The sequence below is a fragment of the Polistes canadensis genome, unplaced genomic scaffold (assembly GCF_001313835.1).
Source record: "Polistes canadensis isolate GaletaPanama2010 unplaced genomic scaffold, ASM131383v1 scaffold_192, whole genome shotgun sequence".
In the NCBI taxonomy this organism is placed as follows: Eukaryota; Metazoa; Arthropoda; class Insecta; order Hymenoptera; family Vespidae; genus Polistes; species Polistes canadensis.
This window is the reverse complement of record NW_014569739.1, coordinates 43,136-56,148: the sequence shown is the minus strand read 5'-3', so window position 1 is coordinate 56,148 and position 13,013 is coordinate 43,136. Positions and strand designations below refer to the sequence as shown.

General features: G+C 29.0%; 1 protein-coding gene across 4 annotated transcripts in view; it reads left to right on the top strand.

Moving 5' to 3' along the window:
- The window catches only part of LOC106789584 (trichohyalin), a 75,498-nt gene that overhangs the window by 47,402 nt on the left and 15,083 nt on the right, over window positions 1-13,013 (top strand). For 2 of the 4 annotated variants that reach the window (XM_014753924.1, XM_014753925.1), the window contains exons 5-7: window positions 7,009-7,020; window positions 10,792-10,959; window positions 11,820-11,987. In XM_014753924.1, the coding sequence (XP_014609410.1) occupies window positions 7,009-7,020; window positions 10,792-10,959; window positions 11,820-11,987 (348 nt within the window). The remainder of the gene's footprint in view (window positions 1-7,008; window positions 7,021-10,791; window positions 10,960-11,819; window positions 11,988-13,013) is intronic. The other 2 variants (XM_014753927.1, XM_014753926.1) reach the window with 1 other exon arrangement.

Here is a 13,013-nt window from a genome sequence, read left to right as displayed (position 1 = left end):
TATATTATATATATTATTTACGAATGACATCACAAAATGCAATATGGAATTGAACAAATCCTTAATCTCCGTTTTTTAAACTATAAAAGTATTAGCTCCTCGAAAGAGTACAAAGTATGTATATGTATGGATGTATATATACATATATGTTATATACATTGAGTCTCAGGAATATTCGTAAACTCACTGTCAATTTAAAATACTCAATATTTTCTTGTAAAACAATATTTCTTAATTCTAATACGCAGAAACATATTCTAGGATTATTTTAATTTGAAATTGATATCAATTTTATTCCCCAAGAGAGCATATTATTATAAGAGAAGTAAAATTGTATATAATTGATAAGAAAATTGGTGTCACACAAGATTTGCCCAATCATTTTAAAAAGCATTATAAGATGCAAACGATGATTAACTAATAAGTATTATTTACAAAAATAATTATTGTATATTTATTATATCTTACGTAAGGTATACTAATATTCACTTGTCAGATCAATTTATTTATCATTTATGTAAAATTATATTTCTTTAACAATAAATGATTTCTTCTTCAATCAAATTGATATCATATTCAAAATAAAATAACATTAAAATATGTTTCTGTGAATAAAAATTTTGAAGGCTTGCATTATAAGTGAAAATCAATTACTTCAAATTTATAGTGGAAACTAATACGAATACTGCTGTGACTCGTTGTATATTAAACGTGTATCGAAAGTTAGAAAGGAAAAGAAAGAGGAAGACGTATTTATTGATCTCGGATAGATAAAAAAAGAAAATGAAGACCGTCATTTATTTTTGCGACGATCCTTGAACTTTTAAACTAGGACTTTTAGAAATTATCGTCGGAATACGCCTAAATATATATATATATATTATATATATATGTATAAATATAATATATATATATACTTTTTTGACATCTCGTTGATTCGTATCGACCAATACGCACGATCTAGGAAAACATAGTAAGTGCGTTAGATATGTTATGTGTATATAGTACAAGGAAAAAGGGATGACGCCTAGCGTAATCCGATTTAACTTTTACTTTTTAAATCTCCGAAGATTTTCCCCCAATTGAAAGAAAGAAAAAAAAAGAAAAAATATATAAAAGGAAATCTTTAATCTTCTGACCATCGGCGATATTAAAATGGCGGGAATAAAATTACCAGAGTAATTATATTTTTTGAGACAATTCTTTTTTTAAATGTTAGTAGAATTATTAATCGAGTATAACGGAAATTCCCGATTAATACCCTTTCTTCGATTTTTAATATGTATATATATACATATATATACACATTCATAATTATTATTTATTTATATATATATATATATACATATATCTGTACGTTTTTAGAGATTAACGCGCTAGACCGATCGAAGATTTATTCGTATTTTAGCCTTTTGAGCATGTGTTCGCGATCATCGATCGGTTTTAAATTCTCGTTAGTGTCATTCGGGTTTCAAATGTGGCACTACTATCATTCCACACGCTTTTCAAGGAAACAGGTTATATCATATATATATATATATATATATACGTTTATCATATATCATATTTAAATGATATATGATATACAGGGTACATCAAAACAAATGGTGCGATCACTATGAGTAATTTTACAGATCAAAATAAGTCAAAACATAATATTTTTTCGTTTGAGGAATCAAAAATATCATTACTTTTCCTTTTCATTACAATTATGATTATTATAAACATGATTGGTAACTGAAGGTTTTTATCATATTATATTTGAAGATACGATTCTTTTTTTACAAATAGCTCCCTTAAACGAACAAATTGTATTTCTTTTATTTTTGACTTATTTTTATACGTCAAATCATTCTCCTCGTCTGATTGTACTATTTTTTTTGGATACATCCTATATATATATAATATATATATGTATATAAATTTAAAAGACGCGGGGAATAATATAAGCAAGATTCCGAAATGTCGAGCCGAGATGAACAAGAGGGAACTGAAAAAAAAAGAAAAATAAGAATAAAAAAGAACAGAATAAAGAGGGGTTGAAAAGAATCACTTTGAGAGAAAGTCAATCAGAAAGTCATATTCGGTAGCTTCTACTGTTGTAGTTCGTAGAGAGCCCGAGAATAAACTATGCGTACCTAATCACTAGGCCTTAGAGAATGAACGAAAGGGGAAAAGAAAAAGAAAAAAAAAACAGAAATAATAATTATAATAATAATAATAATAATAATAATAAAGAAAATGAGAGATTACAAAAAAAATGTAAAGCAAACGAAGATACGAGTAAAGATGAAAAAACTTTAGAAAGCGAAAAAGAAAAGAAAAAAAAATATATTATATTATAAAAAGGAAAAGAGATAATGACAAAACAAAAAAGAAAATAAATTAAAATAAACAAAAAATAACGCACTGTTGAATATTCTAAGATGTCTATAAATGTTGATATTGCGATAACGCAATTTAAAATGAAGAAAAGAGAGTATTACGTTCGTTAAATTATTATTACACAAACATACAACAATTACACACATGCACACACATATCCATATATAATATATACATTTATTTATCTACATACGTATTTACATATTTACATAAATATTATACACGTATATAAAAATATACACACACACGCGCAAACATATTTACTAAAAAAAAAAAAATAAGAAAAACATATACTAACTATACCATATACATATACACAGAAATAAAAAAAAAAAAAATACGTAGGTAAGAAAAAAAAATAAAAATTAAGAAAGCTTCCAGCTGTATATTTTCGTAGCTCAGAGCAATTTAATCGATCTTCCCTGTTATTTCCATAATTTTCGATTTAAATGGAGCCTCAAATCAGTCTCCCAGTCTTATAATCTTATCCATGACCCAAACCTACCCTCTTCTTCCTCCTTTTCACCCTAAAGAAACACATACCAACTGTAATCAGCTAAAAAAAAATCATACACACCAATTAAAAAGTGTTTTTTGGTAAGTAATCCGATTAGTTGTCATTGTTCGTAGGAAACATAATCGTGAGATGTTTGAACCCCGTTTTAAAAATTCCTCCTCGAATACCATCCCCCACCCCTCTCAAAAACAAAAAAAAACAAACTTTGCGTTTGCGCGCACGTTATACCCACATATACATATACCTGTATACATGCATATGTCGTCGTTTCAAACGTTTCTTCTCTTAAGTGATATTACTAAAAAAAACAAAAAAAAAAAAGGGAAAAAGAAACTTTTCTTACATCCCCTTAAAATCCACAACCCTTGTTATAAATGTTATTCCTGACCCTACGAGCGATTGAATAAGAAAATAGATAAAAGGTATAAATTCGAAGAGTGAAAGATAAAGATATAGAAATAGAAAGTAAGAATAAAAATAAAAAGAGAAAGATAAAGATAAAAATAAAGAAAAGAAAAGAAAAGAAAAAAAAGTGAAATATGTCTCGAATAATCTCGAAATCGTTAAGTTTTATATAATAAATAAATAAATAAAAATAAACAAATAGATAGATAGATAGATAGATAGATAGATAGATGAATATACATAAATACAATTATACATGCATACCAACAAACATACATATACAAACAAATATCGTGATTTATAAATTTCGTAGAAAGTGATATATTTCGGTGATAAAAAAGAATAAAGAAAAAAAATACATTAATGTATGTTAAAAAAGAAAAGAGAAAAGGAAGAAAAAAAAAAAAACGTTAAGAAAATATGGTAAAAAATTTTATCCTTCGATATAGAAAAAAAACAAACAAAAAAATGTACAATGATCCACGTTAGGAAAATGATCATTTCGAAATCGATTTCTCTCAACAGTGGGGGGTAACACGTAACGAATATATGAAGAAAAGTGGAACTCGAGTCTAAACGATGATACAAACGTACGATCGCTTTTTTCATTTTGTTTTTTTTTTTTTTTTTTTTATAGAAATATAGAAAATTAATCTAGGATTTTTAAAACGATCTCGCGCGAGATTTTTAATTCATCTACGAATAAAACGCACGTAGAAAAATAATTAACAAGAAAAATAATAGAAAGATCGAAGACGAATGTAATAAACGAAAAGGGATAGGAGGATTACATTATTGTAATATTTTTAACATCGTTTTCGACGATATCCTTTTTTGGACCCATGACAACGTACGATATCCGAAAAAAGAATTAAAAATAATAAATACATGAGACATTGTGAGTTAAGGATTAAATGAATGAATGGTAGGAGAGGATTAAAAAATAAAATCGAGGGTGAAATTAAATGGAAAATGAACGAAAATAACAGAAGAGATATTTTTAACCAAAAAGACAAATAAGCAAACAAAGAAACAAACCAAACCAAAAAATAAAACGCACGAGAAACCTGGTTCTATTTTAATTAATCCACGCCCCCAATTATTTTGTCGCATTTCTCTCACTCTTTTCCATAACCATATATATATATAAATGTATACGTATATATACCATCCACTTTTTTATTTATTTATGTATATATATTTATATATATATATATATGTATATATATTATATATATAAATATTTGATATACAAAATTGATCCTCCTCCGCAGACTATTGACAGGCTTGGAGCCGCAGGTGCTACGAGGAAGGTGCAGCCGGGTATGATTGTCCACGGAAAATTGTTTAACGTGTTCTACGTGATGATAATGAAAACAAAACTAAACGAACCGAAAAAAATGGCAAAAGAAAAAAAACATGAATTTTTCTTTTACAAAAAAAAAATGACGTATCTTTTTATTTTCTTCTTTCTTCTAATTTATTATTAATTTAACTTATACGTTATATATATATATATCTATTTTCTAATTCATTTTTCTAATTTTAACGAACAACAAGTAAATTTTTGATTTTCGTTTAATCTTCGTTAAAAGTGTTGATCAAACGAATGGAAAAAAATAGAAAAATAAATCGAGGAGAGAAGAAAATATGTTATTTTCTATTGTCCTCGTATGATGAAAATAAAAAAATAAATTGATGAATTTATTATTTGGAAACGTTTATCGTGGACTCCTTTAGTTGTTTATCAATCGATTCGTAATATTTCGCATTTTACTTCGCACATTTCTCCTTTCGCTAAAATCATCTCCCTCTGTCCATTCCTCGTAATCATTTCCCTTTTTAACCCTAACATCGTTACTTCGTTTCCTTTCGTCTCATCTTTAGTCAAACAACATCATATCTATTATTCACTAAAATTCAATCGCTCAATCTAACGCATATTATCACTTCGTCTAATCACGCACTCGTCACGAAACTCGTTAGAGACAATAATGTCTAAATAATTTCGCTACGATGATAGTCTCGAATCGAAATATTCGAAAGCCACGAAAATATTTCACATATAAAAAGTAAGATCCGCATTTTGAAATTTAGATGAACGGATCGATATTAGGATTAGTTTCTAATCGTGATTATTATCGTCAATCATTATTTTTCATCCTCCCTATTTATTGCATGTATCATCATTACGTTCGAGAGATCGATTACGATCGCTCGATTGAAAGCTAATTAAAATATTTATTATAGATTGTATTAAATCATTCATCCTTTTATTTTTCCAGCAAAAAGAGAAAAACCGATAATACAAAAATGTGGATTTCAGGTTAAGAGAAATTTTTTAGGTTTAATAAAAAATAGAAAAAATAAAAAAGAGTTATTTCTCTTTGATAAAAAAGAGGATCATTAATATATTTTATAAGTAATAATTATCAATATGAATTTTTACGATCGATCATCTCGAACGATTTTACAACGCGAATCAAATCTTGTGAGACGCATGGGAATCCCATAAAAAATGTGTGTTTTCCGTTCGTGCCGTTTGCATGATGCATGTATTAAGCTCGATTATTATGTATTACATCAACGATGCATCCCTCATCATCTAGCTCTCATCATCTCTCGTAAAGCAATTTGCGATAAGTAAGGTAAACGAGAAATATATACATATAGAAAGAAAGAAAGAAAGAAAAAAAGAAAAAGAAAAAAAAAGAATTAGAAAAAAACAAATATCCGACAGTTCGGTCGTTTCTTTTTCTTTCGCAATATCTTTCTCGCTAAATCGAAAAATTAAGCTCGAAAGGTGTTTTAAATGAATGGCCGATCCTGACGGATATTTCGACTCGTATATCGTTCTACGTCGACCTTTGGAATTACGATAGCAAGGGGATCGTTTCGTTTGTTCTGCGGGAAAACGACAAAGAAACCAATTTGATTGTGAAATAAATTTTAAAACTATCAATTCTACTTTTATTTTTTTTTGTTTGTTTTGTCTTGCGCGTTGATTTTTCTTTTTACTTAATTGACAATGAGATCGATAGTGTTCTTTCTCGTTCCTTTTTGCGTTTTTTGATATTGTAAATATTTTTTTTGTTAGATTAGAGTTCTGTTTAAATAATAATAGTAATAATAATAATAATATGAAAAATAATTACACGTTAAGTGGATAATTATTAAAAAAAATTGTTGAGAAAATTAATTGACGCGCAGATTAAAGCGACGTGATTTCTTTGCTGTTGGAAATTTAAATATTAAGATACATACAATTTTAGAAATTAAGTCTTATGATTAAGTTAGCGATAAGTCAGCAGAGGTTGGCGGTACCTAACTCCGCAAACATTTTTTCTTCCATTAATCCAGAAAAAAATCAACCCCAAGTAAATAAGTAATAAGTTCATCCAATCGAGCAAATTTTTAATAAAAGCAAATATTCGAATTCTACTTTATTTGAAAGAATAAAGAAGAGACATTTTGAAAAACTACGTTTCATTGAAAAAAAAAAAATATTCAAACAAAATGTGTATAAAATTCTAGTAGACCCAAAAATGATGGTTTTTTTTTTGTTTTTGTTTTTTCTTGTATAAAAAAAAAAAAAAAAACAAAAGAGAAGGATCGAAGGAAGGAAAAAAAGGAGCGGAATTGGGTGACCTAGGTTGGTTTTGAGCGAAGCATTATTAAACGTGGTGCCCCCAATATTCTAGCTTTCTGAGGAGGTAAGGATATTCTTCACCCGACAGAGAAGCACTTACAAGTCACGACCTTTCTTCCTTCGTTTCCATCTACATGATCGAAAAAAGAAACCGAAAAAAAAGAAAAGAAAAGAAAAAAAAAACAGAGCAAAAGTCCCCGTATTATAAAAAAGAAAAAAAAAAAAGAAAAAAAAAACGAAACAAAGAAACACGTAAAACCGGAGATGTGTTTTTTCGATGTGTTACGTTTTTTCCGTAGTCACTTTCTCTCTCTATTTCTCTGGTGTGAATCCATTTGTTGATCGACTGTTGCCAATAGAAAATCATCCGTGTTTTTTATCATTGACTGTTTTTACACGAAATTACTCTATTTTGACATACACACACCCACACACATGGATATTTACACTCACACACCTATTTGAATATTTTTTTTATTTAGCCTGCCGGCAACACCGTCGAAGGAATTTAAAATTTAGACTCGATTTAATCGAGCTTTTCGTTACAAAAGATTACAAAAAAAAAAAATGAAAAAAGGAGAAAATATACGATGTCTTATTTTTAAATTTCGTCGTACGTTAACTTGACTTCGCTTTTTTTAATCTTCTGTATATCAATGTCTTCTTTTACTCTCTCCTATTGTGTGTTCTTTTACGTGTATTCTAATTGCATTTTTTTTTTTTTTTTTATTATATATTTATTGCTTTTCATTTAAATTTAATTCGTGTTGTTTCTCGTGAATTTTGTTTTGAAGGCTATTGGGGTTAAATCGACGTTTAAATTTTGAAGCCCGGTTGTAGTGGTGATGGAACCAGCCTTAGTTCGATGTCGTCACGTAGTACTTTTGTCTCATTCTTCATCAGCATCAATCAAATCAATAATAACTAAAAAAAAAAATAAAAGAATGTCTCCGAATTTGGGGACACCCACATCTCATCACTCGACCGCTAACTTTCATCATTCGATTCAGTATGTGTGCGTGTGCGTGCCGTCTTTTTTTTAATTACAAAAAATAATTTAAAATATCGTAGATAGTCGTTTTCTCTATATATTATGTAGTTTCTCCTTTCTCGCGATTAAAGTAAAAAAAAAAAAAAAGAAATTACGAAGAAAAATATAGCGAAGAAGAAAACAAGACGAAAGGAAAAGAGAAGAATAATTATTTAAAGACAAAAAAAAAGATCGATACTAAATAAATAAATAAATAAATGAAGGAAAGCAAAAATGTAAATACGAGTAAAAAAAAAAAAAAGGAAAGTATAAAAAAAGAGAGGAAAAAAAATACTAAATAGAGAAAACAAGTTGATTGAACTCGTCGAATGATCCTGACGAGAGAGAGAGAAAATTAAAACCCTGTTAAACCCTTTTTTTACCTAGCATCATCCCTTGTGATCGTAGACAACGATCGATGGATCGCGAGGAAACGCGCGATTCGACAATCGTTCGTTCGCATCTTAGAAAAGCTCGTATAATAGCACGATAATAGAAGAAATAATTTACAAATAGACAAAAAAAAAAAGAAAAGAAAAAAAGAAAAGAAAAAATAAAACTAATAATCATAATAATCAAAGAAAAAAAAAACAGAAGAGAATTAATTAGTGCACCTGAAAACTACACGAGCAGGGGGAAGAGGACACTTTTGGTTTTTTTGTTTTTTAATGGTTCTCCTTCTCTATCTCTTTCTCTTTCTAAATCGTCAAAATGTATTTTGTACAACTTTTGATTTTCAACGTAACGAACGAAATAAAAGGAGACAGAGATAGAGAAAAAATGCTTAGAAATAATAGAAAGAGAGAGTGAAATAGACACACACACTTAAACGTCAATTCGATCTGCTCGGGAGTTTTCACGTAGAAATGCTTATGTTTTAAGAGATTTGCGTGTTAAGAAGAGTCTCACACGTGCATGTTTCGAGCCTCCGATACGCGAGCTTGTGTACACGTTTTTTGTTTTTTACCACAAAAAATTATCAGATTATTTACGTATTCGAATTAATTTTCTGAACGAATGAAATAATACGATGAGAGTTGTTTTTCGAAAGTGGCTCCATTCATTAAAAATTCAGCTTTGATTGTAAAAATACGAGCACACCTTCCGTTCGATTCTCGTCAAATTACAGGCTGTGCCAAAAATACATCGGAGAATTTAAAATTGTTTCTAAATAGTTTGCGAAATTAATTACGCTATTTGGAAAGATTTTTTGCTAATTTTCATGTTCTTTAGATTTGTGAAATAAAATGATTTCATAAAATTACGTAGACCTTACGAATTTTAGGAAAGTGTAATGAACTATTAGAATCATATATGAATTTTTGGTATACCCTGTATAATAATCACAGTAGAAACTAATGCACATCACCAATAGTTGTAGATTGGTGGTCATTTTTAGCAACAACAGCATCATCAAATATAATAAAACGTTCTAACAGCCACTTTCAAAGGACACTATTTTAAATTTTTTCTTTCTGTTTTAATTTTGATTTTAATTAATTTGAAATATCGCGTAACTCTCGCTTACGGAGGAACCGTGAGGATCTCTTCTATCTTCGTTAACGCAAAATCTATTCCGTAGCTCTGTTTAGCTTCAAATTATTAGTTAGACACATTAGCTGTTACAACACTATTTACTTACTTACTTATGTTTGTTTTTATGCTTGAAATCGTTGCGAGTTCTCCCGGTATTAATGAAGAGTATTCATTTAAATTAATGAAAAATAATAATCCGCGATAGCTCGTAACGAAATATCACTTTTATGCGGCCTGCTGATGCCAGAGTAGATCTCAGACGAGTTTTAGGTACGTACACGAAGAAAAGAAAGAGGAACAACAATAGAAAAAAATAAACAAATAAAAAAAAGAATAGAAACAAAACCAAAAAACTAAAAGATCATTTCGACAAAAAAAAAAAAAAGACAAAGAAAGAAACAAACAAACAAACAAACATTAAAAAAAGAACAAAATAAGAAAGACACGTACATAATATACGTCCTTAATCCTATCTTGCAAACTTTATCCTAATCCAGCAAATTGAGAATCAATTCATCAGATATATATTTCTATATAAATATCAATTGTGAATTCCTGACACTACTTTAAAACACGTATATAATGTACACTGGAGAGGAACACTTGTTCGTATCGTTGGTTTTTTTTAAATCGCTGCATGCCTGTTAAAAATACATATACATAAATCTATCTCGAGTATGACTACGTTTCAACCCTAAAACAAATCCTAATTAATATGATTTTTTTTTCTTGTTAATGCGTTACATGTAACAATAACTCTTATTGAACTTATAAAAATTATTTTTTGTACATATTAACAGATAAAAATAAAGTATATTAACGTAATTTTAGTATTAAATTAGTTACATGTACCTAACAAGATTTTCCAAATATTTGAAAATTAAAATGAACGATAAGATAAAAACGAATAAGAATGAAATGTATTCATCATAACTGAACGTCATGGATTAGATATGTCGAATAAAATTGATTAGCTAGCTATTCGAAAATAAGTAAAATTAGTAGAATTTTATTTTTGAAACGAAGATGAGATTGAAAATGTGGTAGAAATGTTTGGTCATGCTCGGGTAATGGCGGGGAGAGACGAAAGGATGATAGAAAAAAAGCTTCCGTCGCTCGTTGCCATAAAAAATAAACCGTCGTCTTCGTCGTCAACGTCGTCAACGTCGTCAACGTCGTCTACGTCGTCGTCGTCGTCTACGTCGTCGTCGTCGAGGTCGACGAAGCCATGAGACCAATCCTCTCCTGGACGACGAATTTTTTCCGCAGCTGGAAGAACTCAGAACGGAGTTGCAGAGAAGGGATCAGGAACTTCTGGGGATGTCAGCTAAAATGAAAACACTGGAGGAACAACATCAGGATTATCAACGTCATATAGCCGTACTCAAGGAATCCTTATGCGCAAAAGAGGAACATTATAATATGCTACAAGCTGACGTAAGTGGTATCAATTAAAAATAATAATATTGGTAATATGATTTTTTAAGAGTAGACAAATAATTATTACAGAAATTTTCTAATAAAATAAATGATATAATAAATAGATAACATAATTAATAATAAATTTAGATTTAAAATTTGTTATTTTTGTTATATGAATTTTTACAAAATAAACATTTAATAAATTATTTAGAATAAACTATATTGTGTGTGATATTTTCGTCATGTCAGATGAAAATTGGGAAAGGTCTAATGTTATCATTTATAAATTATCGTTCAAAATAGAACAAATCTTCTATGAAATATCTAAAAGATCCTAAATATCGATTATACATAAATAATTAAATTAAAATAATCATACACAGTTATTCAATAATCGATCAAACTTTTTTAATTGCAAAAAAGAAAATATTGAAAGATTTGTTTTTTTTTTTTTTAACTCGTGTTTAAAAGAAGGGATGAAAGAATAAACAAAGTATTAAAAAGAGTTAGCTTGTTCCGTGACGTGCGTCGTAACGAAAGTGGCAAAGCTGCAAAGCTGCGAAATCGAATTTGGGAGAGCCCACCTCCGCGGGAAAAGGAGGAAGGCCAAGCTGCAGTAGGAAACTGGGTCGTGGGAAGCATTTCTCTTGGCCTCTCCTCGCGTGTCGCTTCGAGTCATAGCGTAAATTCCGACATTCGAGTGTTGTCTGGTGTCAGATATTACGTGTCTTTTACATTACAGTGATTACAATACTTCGATTCGTCATTTTTCTTCTTCTTATCAAAAAATATCTTCATTAATATTATTATTAATAATTAATCTTGTATGCGTAAGTTAGATGACATGTGTGTCGCCGGCACGTTTACCTTCCCAGGTCGAGGAAATGCGGCAAAGGTTGGAAGAGAAGAACAGGATGATCGAAAAGAAAACTCAAGCAGCTATGCAAGCGCAACAGGAACGCAACCGCATGAACAACGAGTTAACTGAACTTAAGGATCACATGGATATCAAGGATCGAAAAATCAACGTTCTTCAACGGAAGGTAAGATTTATTACTTATTTACTTAAGTCTATATTTGTTCAAAAACTTTCATCAAATTTGATTCTTTAAACTTTAATTTGGACATTACAATAAGATTGATAGAACCTCCTGTCCAAAGTTTTTCACTGTGGTAACCTATCGATCGAACAAATTTATTTACAATCCTTCAATTTGTCTGATAGTTACAAGATATCAATTAATCTTTGAACGAATTATTTCTGTCTTATAACATAATCGTTTTACGAATTTATAATCGAATTTACGAGTAAACGAATTTTATTTCTATTTCGAACGTTCTAAGGTTAATTGAATTTCTTCGAAATTTCAAAGCGTGTCATGTGCATTATCCGATGTTTATTTTATGATATATTTATGGTAGATTATTAAATATTGCTTATATTAGATAGGTGAATGTTAGATAAGCGTTTTATTATTTTCTATATTAGCGTAATATTATTTATAATATCGTCTCGTTTATCCCACACGTGTAGCATTTATTTTTTTATCTCATTCATGTTCCTATATTATTTAGTATTTAATTTAAGTTACTTCTGTTGTATTTGTAAAAAAAAATAAACACCTGTAAAAATCATCGGCTTAAATATTAAATAAAGCACCCTTAGATTGCGTTGTGTCTTTGGTTTATTTGATTTATTTTACATTTCTCACACATGCACCCACTTTATTTATTATTTAATTATAGTAATTTTATATTTATGGACCGTTTAAAAAAATGAAGAAAACGCATAATTTCGATGTTTTATTTATAATCAATGAATGTTAATGCGACTCCTCAATTTTCTTTTTTGTAGAGAATGGATTTACACCATCTTCATAATAAACGGCCTAATTTTGTATGCTTAATTTTTTGTTATAGGTTCTATTAATGTGCTACAAATTTTTAAATAAATTTTCTTAAGAATATTATCATCCATTTTAGTACGTTAAAAAAAAAAGTCCTCTTATGTTAGTTCAAAAATTAGGTGAACGAAAAATACGAAGATGAGTAAGTTAACTTAAGGTAGG